The sequence below is a fragment of the Trachurus trachurus genome (assembly GCF_905171665.1).
Source record: "Trachurus trachurus genome assembly, chromosome: 8".
Taxonomy (NCBI): Eukaryota; Metazoa; Chordata; class Actinopteri; order Carangiformes; family Carangidae; genus Trachurus; species Trachurus trachurus.
The window spans coordinates 16,627,431-16,644,039 of NC_139905.1; the positions used below are offsets into that span (position 1 = coordinate 16,627,431).

Here is a 16,609-nt window from a genome sequence, read left to right on the forward strand (position 1 = left end):
TAGACAGAAAATCCAGAATCTAGTGAGAATTAAAGTGAGCACAGGGGCATTTTCCACATGAATGTGAAACATACATCATTCTGCACAGTGAAGCACAAACATTTAAGTAGACTTCATTTCTGAGTGAATGGGGGCCCAAGATAAATCTGCACTTGCTTACATTATCAATAATCACATAGCAGCAGTGGAGAATGATTCTCATAAAATCTTTAATGGAGGTGATATCATGCAATAAAAAAATCACATAAAACGTCAAAATGATCTTTAAGGATTGGCAAATTAAGGATTGGCAAAAAAAAAAGAAAAGAAAAAAGATTGAAGTTAACATGAGGCCTTTAATAGAAATGCACCCATTGAACACCATGACAACCTCTACTCAATTACTGAGCAGCATAATTTTCACACTCCAGGCAGTTAAAAACTGAAATGTCACAACCAGTCAAAGTGCTGGAGGATATTCTGTAAAATATGTGAACACTTCTCATCCCGGTAAGTGTAATCATCGTTCATTCATTATTGCTGTACTCTGACATCAGTGATTTCAACCTTGACAAGTCACTGTCAGAAAGTGTTCATGCCTTTGTTACAGGGGTGCAGTAATGACAGAAACAAAGTCTGTGATGTACCAACATCCAAAATGTAATGTAGCGTTGTTTTAAGATTGTATGAAATCTATATTAAAGCTGTAGAACAATTGATGCATTTTAGCTTCTTCAATAGACTAAGCTGCAGGAATCCAGGATATCCACTTTTGAAGATACCTAGAACTACAACAAAAAGACTGCTGGCATTTAAGTGTTTAACAGGTTAACTCTTGAACTAAATGAGTTGGACATACAAAAAAGGTCTGATTTTTAGAAGAGAAAAATTCTCTTTAAAATGTTTTGAGTGATTTCAGGAAGCAATGTTCATACAAAACCGATTTGTGTCATCTTTAAAACGTTTCCATGTGAGGGTATATATGTGTTACATTATAAGCAAACAATGATCAAAATTTAAAAAAATGTTAACAAAACAAAAAAATACTGTGAGAAAATGGACATAATCCTCATGAGGCACTCGGATACATTACTCTTTATCTCACTCTTTAATAAGACTGTACATTTGTGCATTTCATTCTCAGAGTCGACCCTATTTGTGACAATATAAAAAAAAAAGCGTATACACCTCACATGTAAAAAAAAAAAAAAAAGGAAAGAAAAAAAAAAGCCTTTTCTCCTATTTGAACAGCAATGAAAAGAAGTTTAAGGCAAGATGCTGAACACAGAAATCCAAAGGTTGATCAGGGATGATCTTTGTTCAGCTCTGGTGTTTGTTGGCATTTACCAGTTCCATCAGCAACCATCAAGAAGACTAGTGTTTTTCCCCATTAGTTAGCTCTCTGCCTCAGGCATCCTTGCTATAGGTCACAAGATTTCAGGATGTCCTCTCCACACCCCCCCTGAGTCTGCTGGGAGTCGCCTTCGCCTCATCCATGTTTTACGCTGGCAGACTCAGCTTCTTGCCCTTCAACACTGAGGAATGAGAAAAAAGTAAGACAGTTGTTAAGAAGGATGCAGAGAACCGGAGCCATTTATTTCGACCAAATACTCCCCAGAGGCTAAACTGCAGACTAAAAGGCTTTTGTGCTTCCTGTTTATGTGTCCAGTTCTTGTCAGGAACCGTGACAATTTAGCAAATTAGACCAATGACGACAGCATTTTCACGTGGAGCAAATAACACAGTTGTGTCTTGTGCTTGGTGATTTGCTGTGTCTGACGGGATGCAGAGGAGACTTGCACAGGTAAAGAAGGAGATCATTGATTTGGAATAGGATGTGGAGCACTGCTATCTTTTATCTTTTTTTATATATCTGATATGTCCCCTTTGGCTTCCTTAGCCAAGAGCAGTGCACAAAACATTCAGGTAGTAGCTTGTCATATTTAGCTGGCTCGGACTGTCTGTCCAGCAGCAAGTCAAATCAGGTGACACAAATTCATGACAGTCAAAAATAAAACTTGGCTGATGTCAGGTTATAGTCCTCTCTGCAGCCGGTGTTTGCAATCTGCCAAAGATTGTTTGTGAGGCAAGACAGAGACCGAGAACAAGATCTTCTCTCCCGTTAATCACATCTCACATCAGTTTCAACAGTTGCATTCATCTTGTTAAATTTTAAACAGCCATCAAAACAAAAAAAAGCTAACCTAATAAACTCAGTAGTTTTAAAGAGGCCATTGAGTCTTTGGATGAAAGTGCTACTGCTACCATGTGTCAGCTGTTATTTCAATGAGTCAGATAATCAACATCTGAATATATAACTGTCAGATCAGACTGCTGGCAGATTAACATTTCCGATCGGGTACAGGGCAAAAAAAAGAAAAACTTTAACAGGACATCCCTGATAACAAATGTCCAATACTGATCCTGGTGGCAACACTAATGTAAATAAGACTGAACACAATGGCAGTTCTTGGGCAATCAGAGACTATTACTCACAGAGGGGAGGGTTTGGATGCCAGGAAGTCCTAAATGTACGACTCTGGTTACTCTGGTGGAAATGTAAGTGAGGTTCCTACACCCCCTCCTTCAGAGGCAAAAGATTTGGGCTGCAGCCAGTGTGTGATTAAATGTACTCTTATTGGGGACTTCACTCACAACCAGCTTTTTCTGTCACGCAACTCTAGGCAGTCAGGGACAAAGTCTGCTGCCTTGGTTCGTGGAAAAAAAAGAAAGAATCCCAAACCAAGTGCGTACATCCAAATGTGCAGTCAAATGTGCACAAAATTCCCCTTTGTGCGTTTCCTGGGACTGTGTTTCCAAACTTAATAACTGTGGAAGGACAGTGACACAGAGGGAATTTTGTACTAGAAATACCGTAACTCTGGAATATACCCACTTCATTCAGGAAACTCACATGTGTAAAGCCTCATATTAACTTCGGCTGAACTTCTTGTGGTTTTCAGGGAACAGAGACTGTTGATTTTGTCCCTTATATCTTTTACAATGAACTTACTCTTGGGGTCAAGTATGGACGAGAGGAATGATTATATTATCAAAAAGGCTTGTAAAACCATACTTGGCGCGTGAGCATTGTATAATCCCACATTTTATGCTTTTAACTGAACAAAAACATGAATTATATAAGATTACTCAATGTCCATTAAAAGTCTCTCTATACACTAAAAATAATAATGACCACTACATAAATAATACTGATATTGCCTGATAATAAACCTCCTATTCCCACAGTCACATCTATCTAGTTTGGTGCTTGCATAATGGATAATACCAGTAGAGAGCCCACCTTTGGTGACATAAAGGTAGAAGAAGTCACAGTAGAGGACAGTCTGGACCACACCAGCCACGATAGCGATCATGTCAAAGAAGCCTTCGAAGTAGAAACGCCAGATCCAGTTGAAGAGATAGAGGGCCCGATACATGCCCAGGCAGAACAGGTAATGGGTGGTGATGGTCTCCGCCTCGCCAGTCTTGCTGATCATGAAGAGCTGTGGCAGGATTGCCACCGACTCCAGGTAGATGGAGAACGTCCAGAGGATCTGATGATAAAAGTTCAATTCAAATGTGAAGTTAATGTTGGTGCCCTTTGGACAATGGAGATGCATTACAAAATACTGTTATGTTGTGTATGTGGGCTGTTGGCTGGTAAAGAGCTGAGTGTTTTGCGTTTGTAAGACAGTGTTGAATAAAAGCTCATGTTTGCAAACATTTTTGTTAATGTTAGCAAAGGGACCGTGTGTTTTCACAATGGTTAGCTCCTCACTGATGAATTTGGTGAAAGAAGACAGGACCCACCTCTAGGAAAGAGAAGTCATGGTTGATGAGAACAGCCAGACCTCCAACAGGAACGACCAGGAACTCCACTCTGAAACTGTCATGGTTGCCGTCGTAGGTGGCCCTGAATTTGGCGTAGATCAGGTAGACCGTGGCACACGAGCAACCGATGTAGATCACCTAGTGAACAACACAAACACGCTCATCACTCAGGTAACAGGCAGAAACAGGAGATCTGTGTGAAAGGCTGCTGCTGTGTGTGTGCTGCTGTCTTACCTTCATGCATGTGTTATAGAGGGAGATGAAGGAGGTGAGCAGATCCAAGTAGCGTGTGGTGAACACAATTGCAAACAGGATTTGGCTCTTTCCAGAGATACCTTTCACAAACATATCAAGCACATTCATCATTAAACTGAAATTATACCAAGCCATGAGCAACTTCAGAAGGGCTTCAGTATCTTTAGTGTGTTTCATTACTGAACAGTGACATCTGCTGGGAAAACAGTATTTATTTATCTGCAACTTTGGACAAAGATAACAATGCTTTTACATTCCTCTTAAGCTTATTTTCTACAAGTATAAGATATGCACACAAGATAGTCCAATTAACAATAAATGTTGCTTTCTAAAATGATCCTTGGCATGTTTAAAAGTCCAAAACAGATGGGTTTCAAATACAAGCTAAACTTCTCAGAAACCAAACTTTAAAAACTGACATTACAACACTGGAAGGAGGATACACATCTCAGAAATGTGGATTATTATGCTTGAATTTACACACTACTTCACAGGGCATCAGGACAACACTCATATAAAGATTTGTTTCTGAGTCGGTTAGCATTGCTGGCCTCATCACAAACAAACCACATTAGTTTAGGTGTTGAGAATTAAAGCCAGGCAGTCAGACAACGACGTCCCTCCCAGATCCTCGTGTTCTCTGACCATGACCGTACCTGAACATAACCACTTCAACCTCATCAGCACTGTTGTGGGTTTTCTGCAGGTGTTTTTCCTCCCATAACCCCAAAGACACAAAGGTCGGGTAAACTGGCCACTGGGAGCAGTAGTGAATGTGTATGATGATAGTTATCTGTCTACATGTGTGATATACTGTAGCTTGTGATAACCTGGGGGACCTGTCTGTTATTTACATCAGCTCAGGCCCAATGCATGGTGGGACAGGCTGCAGCCCCACATCACCACCCTGCAAAGAATAAGCAGGTCCTCATCCTGCAGGAGACTCCAGTGTTTCCTCAGTATACCCCTGTCTTCATATCATGTGTGGTGTGGTGTGCAGACACATATTTTATTTTACAGTATACCTCTGTGTGAATGGTAGGCTATAAGCTGTTTTATAATGTGTCTAGTCAAGGTCGTCATGGTTGAAAGGGGGGGTTTATCCTACTAGGGTTGAAGTTGATTGATGTTTCCGCAGTTGTTTGTATTTTTTCGTTTTGTTTTGGTTGTTGTTTCTGAGGTAGAGACAGACTGCAGGTTCCCTTATCCCTAATCGGGGGTCTATGATGTTCAAAATGTAAAGTTTGTTGAGGCACATTTGTGATTTTGAACACCACAACATTATATCTGATCATGTTTTACTTCAAATTAAAAGCCAAATCGTCTTATCTCTTATCTGGTTGCAAACATAACCTTTTAGCTTTGAAGCTAAACCCCAGCTGCAGCTTTGTAACCAATCACTGCACTTCTCATATTCTATTCCTACTGTAAATTCACTACTGACACCAAGGTACACATGAGAAATCACTGCTGTCCGTCGTGCTCCAAGATGCAGCTTACTATCAAGACATAGCTAACATGCTATTATAAGAGCTAAAAGTAAAAGTTGTGTGTGATTGAAGTGAGTGAACAAAAAAAAAACACACACTTGCTGAGCTAACGTTACTTCCGTAGCTCGTTCTGGAACGCCACGTCAGAAGCCAGACCAAAAGAATCGAGCACCAAACGTCAAATTAGCAGAGCAGGAGCTAATGGATGGGTGAGGTGAAGAAACACTGCACCAAGTTTAATATTTCTGATAAAAACCTGTAACTATTTTTGCTCATGCAAGCTGCAGGGCACCTAAAATGACTTCACAGTTCACACACACTCGACTCTCGTCCCACCACAGCCTAGCTAGCACGGTTCACGGACAATAATACACAGACACTTCAGTGCTACATTTGATGAACACATTGTTGCCATTTCCTTCAACGTTTTATTATAAGATATTTGACGTAAATGTTTCAGTAATAGTGCAGGCAGCAGTTTTTAATTGTTGTGGTATAAGTTAGTTAGCCCACCACCACCTGCTAACGCTATGAACCGCTGGCTCAAATGAATGAGTGTGACACGTTAGCATGAAGCTAGCTGCCTTGGAGCTCAGTGGGCGAGAAGGAACAAGGTTTTTTTTTTTTTTTTTTTAACCACATTTTCAGCCATTAAACAAAGGCAAACTCAACCAGAAACAGCAGGAAATTCACGCTGTATTTGTAACTGAAAGCGTAGCTCGGGCTCACCTGCACACGACCTGCTTTTCCATATTTTGAGGAGCAGGATGATGATAGCAGCCAGATGAGAGAGGTCCCCTGTCAGCCTGAAGATGTTCATGGTTGCGGGATGAAGTGACAGACACAGCCGGGAAGCTAAACGCAGATGTCCCTTGTTTTTTTTATCCAGAAGCAAATCCTTTTCACACTTTTTATGCTAAGGTTGTGTGAGGGTGAGGGGGGTCTCCCGTTCAACTTGGTGGCAAACCGGGCTGCGGGTCTCCCTAGGATTGAAAATATGGCGAGAGTGCAGGTCGACGTGGAAGGGGGCGTGGGGAAAACACATGGAGAGGTTTGGATTGGACAAAAATTTGACTGACAGCAGAAAAGGATCCGCCCACAACGAGCTAAAACGAAAGGGACTAGTCTGAAAACTTTGGTGAAGAAGGACCAACGCCTCAGCAATTAACATGATTACTAACCTAACCTTCACCTTTCCAGTGGTGCAGGAAGTTTTCAGACTGTGCTTATGTTGAAGTATTCATTTAATAAGCCAGTGTAAGAATACTACTGGGCTGGGGGTCATATAGTTAATAATTACTGCTGCATAGCTTTCTTTCAACCTGTAACAATATTTGGCCTTCCTCTATCCTTTTAATACAGTAGATTTCTCACTCCATTGTTTTCCGTTTAACCGTCGTTTAACAGTGGTTCCCAACCTTTTTTGGCTCGTGACCCCATTTTGACATCATACATTTCTGGTGACGCCCGCGTCCGTCAATCAAGATCCACCAGCTCAGATATTTTTATGTGCTGCATTTTATTTGAACTCGATTTTCAAGAAAGTGAAAGTACTATAGAGTTTAAGATAGGCTAGTTAGTTTTTTCCCCCATCATTTTAAAGGAATAGCCTAATAATAAGTTTAAAAAATATTTTTATCAATAATTTTTTTTATTATCAAATACTAGACATTTCAGGCAACCCCATTTGAATTCCAGGCGACCCCACGTGGGGTCCCGACCCCAAGGTTGAAAAACACTACCTTAAAGGGATAGTTTAACATTTTGGCAAATTGGCCCATTGCCATAATCCCTATAGCAGTAGGTTTGCTATCTTACTTGTTGGTGCAAGCTATTTTTAGATCAGTGGAGCAGAGCCGCGAGCTGCTCAGAGCCACGCTATGGAGGCTCATGGGATTTCTTGGTTCCCCTCATCAAACTCATCAAATGCAACTCCAAAACTCTCTCGTGGACAAGTTGTGACCTGCACATTCACCACGCTATAATAATAACAGAACGTTACGAGACAGAGTTGTTTTCGAGGTTAATTCATGCAAAACCGCTGATGCACGTTCCCGTCGGGGGCAGCCATTTCAGCATTATGCTTGTTTAAAATGTCCAATCCCACATTATATCTTTTCCTCCTTTTCTACCCTTTGCACACATAGATGATTGCACAGTGGTACCTACATTGTCATAAATAAATAATGACAACAGGATGTTGGTGCCACTGGTTTCCTGTTGATAATCGCACAATCTGACCCTATCATCTCTAATACCTCAGTTTTACCATTGAATCTTGCACCATTAATTATTGCCAGTGTCATGCAACATAAATGAACTGAACTGCGTTATGTCTCTGAAAACCAGTTGCGTTACCATTGAGCTGCATGAAACAGGAAGGAGGAACTAAGTAGTGAGGAAGAGCCTACCCACTTCCCATGTTGTCAGCTATTTCAATAACATCATACAAGGAATCATGAGATCATTCACAAGCTGTCAAACATCAGACATGGACCGGTTGTTTTGGTTTTCTCTGCTGCTCACTCACCTGCCAGTAACAGGTAAGATGTCTTTCCGATGTATGTCCCAGCATCAAGAACAAGATGTATTTAGAGAATAGTGTTTTCCAGTTGTCATTATTCCACCCAATGAGAACAGCTCATGTACAGTACTGTAATAGCTCAGTAGTTATTTTGAAAATGACCAATTCAATCTTTCCAGGGAGCAAGGGAACAGCAGATGGCTGCTTAACACAGCCTGGAAAGAAGATCTGGCGTGAAATTGGACAAGATGTTGAGTTGCCTTGTAATGTCAGTTCACACTGTTCAGCCACAATCTTGCATTACGAGTGGTTTGTTTTCAAGGAAGACTCCCATCTTCAACTCAGCTTGCATGGCAATGCCAAGTATTCCCTGAAAGGGGCATCTTTACACATCCATTCACTTGACTCTAATGACAGTGGGATCTACCACTGTGCTGCAGTATGGGATGGGCATCCAGCAAATGGTACACAGCATGTAGGAGCAGGTACCAGTCTCACAGTGAAAGGTGAGTCTAGAAACAAACTGCTATATACCCAAACCTTACAAACTTTTGAGCACAGAATGCTTTGATTAAGATAAACTATGTTTTGTTTTCAGGAAAAATTAAAACAATGGCAAGGCACATTCTTCTGTGGTTATCATTTGTCCTATTGGTCATCTACAGCATGGCAGTAGTGGCACTTATAATTTTAAAGAAGGTACTTCCATATGTATCTCAAATTCATACAACTGTAATAATCTGTACTATATTACTGAAATTAATCTCTTCTTCTCTCGGCAGAATGGCTGCAATATGAGATTCAGCAAAAGGAAGTGCAAAAGTGGCAAGGTTGTAGATAAGTGTATGATTTTCTGTTTTAATTTGTATTTCAGTGTTTTAACGGTTCACTAAAGTGGGGGCGGGGGGAAGCCCACATAAGTAAAAAGAGGAACAGGAACCAAGGCCTATGTAAATTCCTGGCCAGAAAAAAAGCTCTTACAACACTGCAAGTGTCAAAGCAATTGCCACTGAAATTAAATTAGGAAAGACACATGTCTAGATATATGTTATGATGAATTTCTTCTTCTTTCCACACAGGATCACTCGAGTAAAAAAACACAATTTCGCGATGTCCTACAAGAAATGAACAACAAAAGGAATTTGAAAAGAAGCAAAAAGAGATCAGGAAGAAACCATTCTCAAGTGGAGGTAAATCTTGTTGCAGCATGTTATGGTTAGACTTAGTCAACAGATTGGGTAACCGTGAAACTTCTGCATAGCTTGTGTTACAGCACGTATGTTTTTTCCCACTCGTCGGAAAATGTACCTTTTCACTATCGTTTTCATTATTTAACTTTGTTGCAGGCTGCAAGTGCTGAATTGAACAGCTCAACGGATGACATCTATCAAAACGTCTAAGAGTTGGTCAAGGATATCAAATGACAGAGTCATGGCCTGCATTATCTGAATTAAGAAGAGATTCCAAAGCCATGAAACATCTGACAAGAGGACGCTCATGTGACTGGGGATATGAACATAAACCCAAAGGAGACCAGCTAGTTTTCTCATGAAGTGAGATAAAAAATACCAGAAATGCCAGAATAAGGAGGCTGAGTCACTGTTCCATCTCTCTGGTTTTTCAGCGTCAGCAGCGATCTTAAGGCATCTTCAGTCCTACATTGTGTTGTTTATAATTACTGTAATGTCGGAACAATTAGAAGAATTTCTCCTCCAAAACCAGGTCAGTGTTTACCTGGATAAGAACATCCTATTTGACTCAGGGATGCCATTTGCACTTTATCAAGATGATATCATTATTAATTGACACTTTCTCTTCATAAAAAACATGTAAAACATAAGGTTGTGGTGGCGTAGAAATATGTTTAATCAAAAACCAAACCAAGAGATGTGATTTGACAATACAACATCAACCATGACAACGAAGGGCTATTTAAGATTAACATACATTTAACGTAAGGAAAAGGGACAGGAAATTATACATTTTTGCTGCACTGGAGAGTATCCCTACCAACTTAATAGACATTAAGAATAAGACAACAATCAGTGTTCTGATATGTTTTTGAGGCACATTATGTTCAGTGACAGTCAACTGCTGGCTCACAGAAAGAGTCCCGATCTAGAATTTCACTATATACTGAAAACGACACGATGAATATTGACATGTACATATGCTCTCTTGTTTTTCCACTAATTAAAAGCTGTGACATTAAACATGTTTTTTGTCATTCATATAAACATCCACAACAAAGGTCTGTGTGAATTCTTCCCTTTCTCCACTAGACAGGGCTGGACTGGCCATCTGGCATACCGGGCAATGCCCGGTGGGCCGATGCACATATTTGGGCCGGCCCAGTACTGTCATAATTAAAAAAAAAAAAAAGTATAGTTTTTTATCGACCGCAACGGTATCTGAGACACTAAACGTGGCCCATTGGTTGATTTACTTGAAGGACATTGGGCTAGTCCAATGAAATCTCTCAGCTCTCGTTGGCCCGCCCCTCCCCCCTCCCTCTTGATCATTTGTGTGTGCCGGGGATCACCACCGCCAACCCCCCCCCCCCCCCCCCAGCAGCAACAGGTGCTGCTGCGCCGGGAGACGAGCGAGGAGGACCCGATGATGATGAGCGAGTGGAGGCAAGTAACATTAGCCTGGGGCTGGCTAGGCTACACTTTTGAGACATGTCCAAAACAAAGCAAAAAACGTTTTTACATTGAATGTGATAACTAACTGCATACTGGTGAATGCAGCTGCCGCTAATGCTAACGTAGCTCCTCAGGGATTGAAGCAGTTATTTTTCTAACATGTGACAACATATTAGCCCATTAGTTGAAGGGCTGTGAGTCATCCATCATATCTGAGACCTTCATCTTGACTTTGTGAGTTTATGCAACTTGTTTTGTCTCAGATTTAAAAAAAAAAAAAAAAAAAAAGAAAGAAAGAAAAAAAGGTTTGATTATGATTACCGGTATATCCTTGTTGAAGCATTAGAGATGATGATCTGCATATCTTTTAAATTCAATTAACAGGAATGCAGGTAGGCCTTAGGCCTCTTTTGAGACTTTTAAGTCATCCTTCATGACAGATATATTTGTTCACTAGGTGTCACCACGTCACAAAAAGGCTATTTGGCTACATATACTTGTCAGTACACAAATACTGAGTACAAGTTCTGTTTGCTGTTTCTTGCAGGTCACAAATTTGGTGAGAGTGGAGCTGGCTGGCTGCGGACGAGGAAGTAGGGCAATACATACTTGTGCACATACACATATGAGAATGCATATCTATTCAGACCTGTAATTCTTAGACTTTTTTTCCCCAATTCTCTATGGTTTCATAATGACTGAGTCACCTAATAAGTTCCAGCTCTAATGCTGCTACTGTCTGTAATATGTTTCTATTTAGATTATTTGTCAGGATATTATGTTATTATTGTCCCTGTTTGTCCTTATCTCCCTGTCTCCCCCCCCCCCCCCCTCCACCCAATTGGTAGAGGTAGCGCCCACCTCTAGTCATGACATCATTTCTGTTGTGATTTGACACTATAATGAATAAAGATATATTGATTGATCAATTTTAGTCCTTGAGTTCATAGCTACACGCTTTATTTGTTAACTGCTATCAAGGAATATGACTCTCCTTTGTAGTATGCGTTAGAGAAGACGCCGCAAGAATTGTGGACTTCTACGCTGTGTGATAATGTAGTGGGCTGGTCTGGACAGAAAATGCCCGGGCTGAATTTTTGTCCCAGTCCAGCCCTGCCACTAGACTCTTTTTTTTTTCAACAATTTTGGTTTTCCTTGATCACACAGATGAATGAATGGATATGACAGAATAATATACTACCTGAGAAAATATTATAAATCCTTTTGTGTGTCTATACTACAAAATGGGAATGCCGTTTATCATAAAAGTCAACATGCACCTGGAATTTGAAAGATCTTTTGGAATTTTGTTTACATTTTGTCTTTAGTCAGTCTACAAGTTCATCTTAACAACCAATCTTGGTTCAAAAGCGATTACATTTTGCTGATACCGCTGTTTATTTGGATGTTACCATTACTGTGAGGAGAAAACTGTTCTTCATTTCCATTTTGGCATCATTTCTGTTTCACTTCATTATTTCAGGACAATTTCTGACAATTTGTGGAACAACTGGAAGCTAGTACAATCCCTCCTTTAAGACCAAAACTACAGTATATTTTTGGAAATAACTTTTTAGGAACTGGTCCCTTTTATTTTGCAGAGCTCAGCTGTCGTGCACTATATTCCTGCTAATTACCTGCAGAAGTAGAGGATTGGAAAAAAAAAAGTCCAACATCTAACACAAATGAAAGGAATGTGCTGTATTTATCAAGGTAGTGGACTTCCAGACTTCATAAATTTAATAATGATATCCCTATCCTGTTATGTGTTTGAGGATGAGAGAGTCAGAGTGCATAAAGTATTCACTTAAGGCTCATCAGTGGTCATTTCATTTACAGTAGTTAAAGACATTTACAAACATTTCTGATCAAACTCATCATCATTGATAAATTCATATTCATATCAAAACTTTTAGACCTCTCTGATAATTATCAAAATCCAAAAATGCAACAAAACAATAAAAAATAAAGATAAACTATTATATTTGAAGGTTTTTACATGGTCTTGTTTTTTCCTCAATATACATATAAAACCAGTGGATTTTTACCCTCTCAATATAAATATAAATGTATACATAATTTGCTCTTTACTTTCAATATTATCCTTCAGTCATGAGGATTTTTCCAAAATTCCAGCTATAGAAATCTTAATCAGCTGTTAACAATACTGAAGTTAGTTGTCAATGTACTTTGTGTCGACCGTGTGACTGTTGCGGATGGAAAACGGCCTCCAAGCCAGGACTTGAACAGCAGCGATACACAATGGCACCAGACAAACCAAGTAGAACATCACACTGTGGAGGCTCTTTAAGGTGCTGCAAACAAGAAGATTTCCGTTATAGGTACAAAGTGTTTGTATGTTTAATTGCAGTCATTTGCACATCACTATTTGATTTGTTGAAAACTGTCATCTTTTTTTTTTTTTTTTTTAACTGCATGTAAAAACCTGTATGTGTTAACTGTTCCTGGGTGGTTTCTGACACTGACGTCACAGACCACGAAAAGAAAGATGTGGGACTATTGCAAAAAGAAAATGGTTGATGTCTAAAACTGGGCATATTAGACAGACTGTGTAAAATCATCTCACTAACATAAATGGCTTATTTAAACATTTTAACATGCCTGTTGCCTGTTGTTGTCTTGTTGTTGCCTGTTGGTGTTTCAGGCAGGACCCAACTTATACTACAGCTCAAATATCTGACTCCAGAGCAAATGGCTCCAAATGAGTGGCTCTGAATTTATGAAATGATGTAACCGGAGGTCTTGGAAGTCACTGCTAATATAACTGAAGATAAACTCGATCAAGTTGAAATTATAAAAAGGAAAGATGTTGCTGGAAAGTCTGAACAGTTAAAACTCAAGTCATAATATTTTTCATTTCAACACACTAGAAGAAAAACTACAAGAATATAACAGCTACAAAACTAGTCATGAGTTGTGTCTGCTTTATATCACTGCTGTCGAGGTTTTTAATACTGACTGCCCACCCTGCAGGAAGAAACTGATACTTATTCATTTAAAATATAAAAACCAGCTCACTCATCTAATACTTTGCATTATAATATAATGCAGAGGAATGGATATTGTTTCTTCTTTCTATTGTTGTTTGTGGTTATATAAATTCCAATTCTTTTTTTAATTAACAGGTTAAAATTATTTTATGCTGGGGTTAACATCAGTACATGGACCCCTTGTCCGTATGTTTATCAGATCTAGATGATCACAAAAACATAAACATGTGTAGAATTAAGAATTAAATAGAAATAATATTGATGGGTAGAATTAGGACATTCAATCTATGCGATTGGACAATCTGTCCGGTCCCAACATCCGTTTTACTTGGTCCTACACTTCTGACACAGATTTTGACCTTCATCTCAGGAAGAAGCAGGAGTGTCTGTACCTTGGATCCGATTCCCTTCCTGCTTCCTTCAGTTGTTCATATCCAAACTGGTTGAGGATACTGAGCACAATCATGGGGGCCAGAGACTGAGCTGGTTTGGTGAACAGAGCATTTGTCCCAAAGACCATGGAGGAGAGAGGGGAACTGGGGGAAAGAAGAACATCATGACAAAACATCATTTTACAGGTCAAATAACCTGAATATGTTTGATTATGAATGAGAAAAGACAAACCGATTTAATATGTCTCTTAATTTGGGCCAGAGGGTTAAAAATAAAATAAAATAAAATGTATGTTTTTACCTGCGCTTGTACATCTGCATGTCTGTGTCAATGATGTCAGCCAAGGGCAAGCTGAACAGACTGAAGGCAGCTTGAATGATGACCCTGCACAGAAGGTAAGTACTTCAGTGTACTGCAGGTACGATTCAGACAATTCAGTCGATTCTAGTGTGATTATAGAGTGATTATAAAACCATTCAACCTCTTACATGTTAATGGTGAGGAAACATGCCAGGATGTAGTAGTGCTGAGGTCCGAGTGCTAGCATGATAGCCGCCATTACAGCTTCCACATAGAAGGTGAAGAGGATGATCCTGTAGTAGCCAAGGTTGTGCAGCAGACTCTGACAGCTCAGCACTAACAGCTGGGATGGGAGTAAAGTATCAGGAACAACACAGAGCAAATCAAAGTAGTGTACTGTGAGGTATCATATACATTAAGTGTTTTGAAAAAACATGTCATTGTTGGTGCATAACCGTAGCTTTGACTGAGTGGGCTGCTAAAAATCCAATGAAAATGTTTGTCAGCTCATCATGCATCACTATACCTGTGGACAGATGAATCCTGCTCCGTACATGACGCTCTTGGCCAGGGATGGAAGCACATCTGGAGGAATCAGTTGCTCCGAAAATATCATGGTAAAATTATTCAAGAAAGCCAACATGAACACCTGGAAGAAGTTCATGAGCACAAATAGCTGAAAGTCCCTATTGGTCAGGATTTGCCACATCAATGTTCTTAATGTGGAGAAGGTTAACTCATTGGAAGTCTGGTCAACACACCCGTCTGCATCTGACACAGATCCTTTGTTATCAAAGCGGCTCTCACTGTGGAAGCCCGTGTAGAGCATGCAGCCACAGCTCAGGATAGCGACGAACACTGTGAAGGCTTGGAAGGCTGTAAAATCCTCCATGTTTCTGGACAGCATGCCACAAAAGAGGACACTGGAGGAGCCAATAAGAGAAGCCACCTGGGAAAACAAACAGAGGAGTAAGGAGGATACAGAAGAAAATGGAGGCAGCGTTCAGCAGACACAAGTAGCTACTGTCATACCTGGCTGTATTTGACAAGTCTTAGTCGGCTCTGATGGTGGCTGGAAATCTCTGCAAACAACGCACACTGTGCCAGCAGCACAAAAGTCAGCATGCCGTCAAAAGCGCACAGCGCCACCGTCAGATGTAGGCCGCTCATCCAGTCGCCAGGGGTGTAGGATCGCCACGGGAACCAGGCAAGAAGGAAAGCCAGGGAGTAGAGGGGAGCACCGTAGAGGATGGAGAGTCGTCGCTGAGAGCAGCAGGGCACCCTGGAGTTATCTTGCAGGTAGCCGAAGAGAGGATCATTGACTGCATTCCACACCATGTATACCACCTGTGTAGAGGAAGTCGATGAGGTTATCATTTTAAATAAGGTATGTCCCTGTTCATCATGGACAAAGTGTCAGATGATGTATTTTTAGGAGGGAATTGGAGGACTTGATCTCAGGGGTAAAAATGTCTTTAATTTGCAGCCTTTTTTCAAACAAGGGCAGCCAGGATTTTCTCTTAATCACTGCACCAAAGTTTTTCCACAGATATTAACATTTGTATCCAAAACAGCAATCATGACAGGGGAACTGTACTCACTTGTGATTGGTGAAACGCTCCCTCTGATATCTTGTATTTATTGAGGAAGAGTTTGACATAGTAGAAACTGAATATATTGTTTATCATGGCAGCTCCCAGCGTGGTCATGGCATAAGCCAAAGATGCAGGATTGACCCCAAAGTTGATCAGGTGTCGGACTACATTCATTCTGGTGTAGCGCACACCTGCAGTAGGTTTCTCCTCTGAGGCCATGGCAGGCTGGCAGCTCGGGTAGCTGAACCTCAAGTCCTGCAGCGAGAAAAAGCTGTCGTTTAACAAGAACTAACGTTACTACACGCTGTTGTTGTTTAACATCGCAGATAATGACTGCTGCTATCACCAGAACCAGGGCATCAGATCAATTTCCCCGATAAAAAAAGGAAGAAAATCGTTCAAGTTGAAGCTTGTATTCGTCCCAGCTGTTTCATTGTCCGCATGTCACAATGTTACTTCCGCAGGACAAACTCGATCAAATGTCCACTGAGGCACTGTCAACTTGAAAACTCTTCTCTTCTTCTTCTTTCTTGACAACTCTTCCGAAATATCCAAAACAGTACTTGTCAAACTCGTTGCTTGT

General features: G+C 40.4%; 3 protein-coding genes across 3 annotated transcripts; 1 reads left to right on the forward strand and 2 right to left on the reverse strand.

Annotated features, from left to right (window-relative positions):
* Positions 1 to 744: 744 nt before the first annotated feature.
* Positions 745 to 6,547, reverse strand: LOC310990148 (ER lumen protein-retaining receptor 2-like). Its single transcript, XM_083977414.1, has 5 exons — positions 6,288 to 6,547; positions 4,048 to 4,148; positions 3,793 to 3,951; positions 3,284 to 3,536; positions 745 to 1,514 (listed from the first exon to the last, which is right to left on the reverse strand). Exons 1-5 carry the CDS (start codon positions 6,376 to 6,378, stop codon positions 1,480 to 1,482), a joined length of 639 nt encoding a protein of 212 aa, XP_083833540.1. The 5' UTR covers positions 6,379 to 6,547; the 3' UTR covers positions 745 to 1,479.
* Positions 6,548 to 8,047: 1,500 nt separating this feature from the next.
* Positions 8,048 to 9,650, forward strand: LOC310990264 (uncharacterized protein). The gene is made up of 6 exons (XM_083977570.1): positions 8,048 to 8,101; positions 8,262 to 8,588; positions 8,681 to 8,781; positions 8,865 to 8,912; positions 9,162 to 9,272; positions 9,429 to 9,650. Exons 1-6 carry the CDS (start codon positions 8,050 to 8,052, stop codon positions 9,480 to 9,482), a joined length of 693 nt encoding a protein of 230 aa, XP_083833696.1. The 5' UTR covers positions 8,048 to 8,049; the 3' UTR covers positions 9,483 to 9,650.
* A 268-nt stretch (positions 9,651 to 9,918) lies between these two features.
* mfsd13al (major facilitator superfamily domain containing 13a-like) lies at positions 9,919 to 16,564 on the reverse strand. The gene is made up of 8 exons (XM_083977567.1): positions 16,033 to 16,564; positions 15,464 to 15,778; positions 14,958 to 15,380; positions 14,620 to 14,774; positions 14,432 to 14,515; positions 14,131 to 14,274; positions 11,848 to 13,042; positions 9,919 to 10,360 (listed from the first exon to the last, which is right to left on the reverse strand). The coding sequence occupies exons 1-7, from the start codon at positions 16,243 to 16,245 to the stop codon at positions 12,901 to 12,903; spliced, it is 1,476 nt and encodes a 491-aa protein (XP_083833693.1). The 5' UTR covers positions 16,246 to 16,564; the 3' UTR covers positions 9,919 to 10,360; positions 11,848 to 12,900.
* Between the last annotated feature and the right edge of the window lie 45 nt (positions 16,565 to 16,609).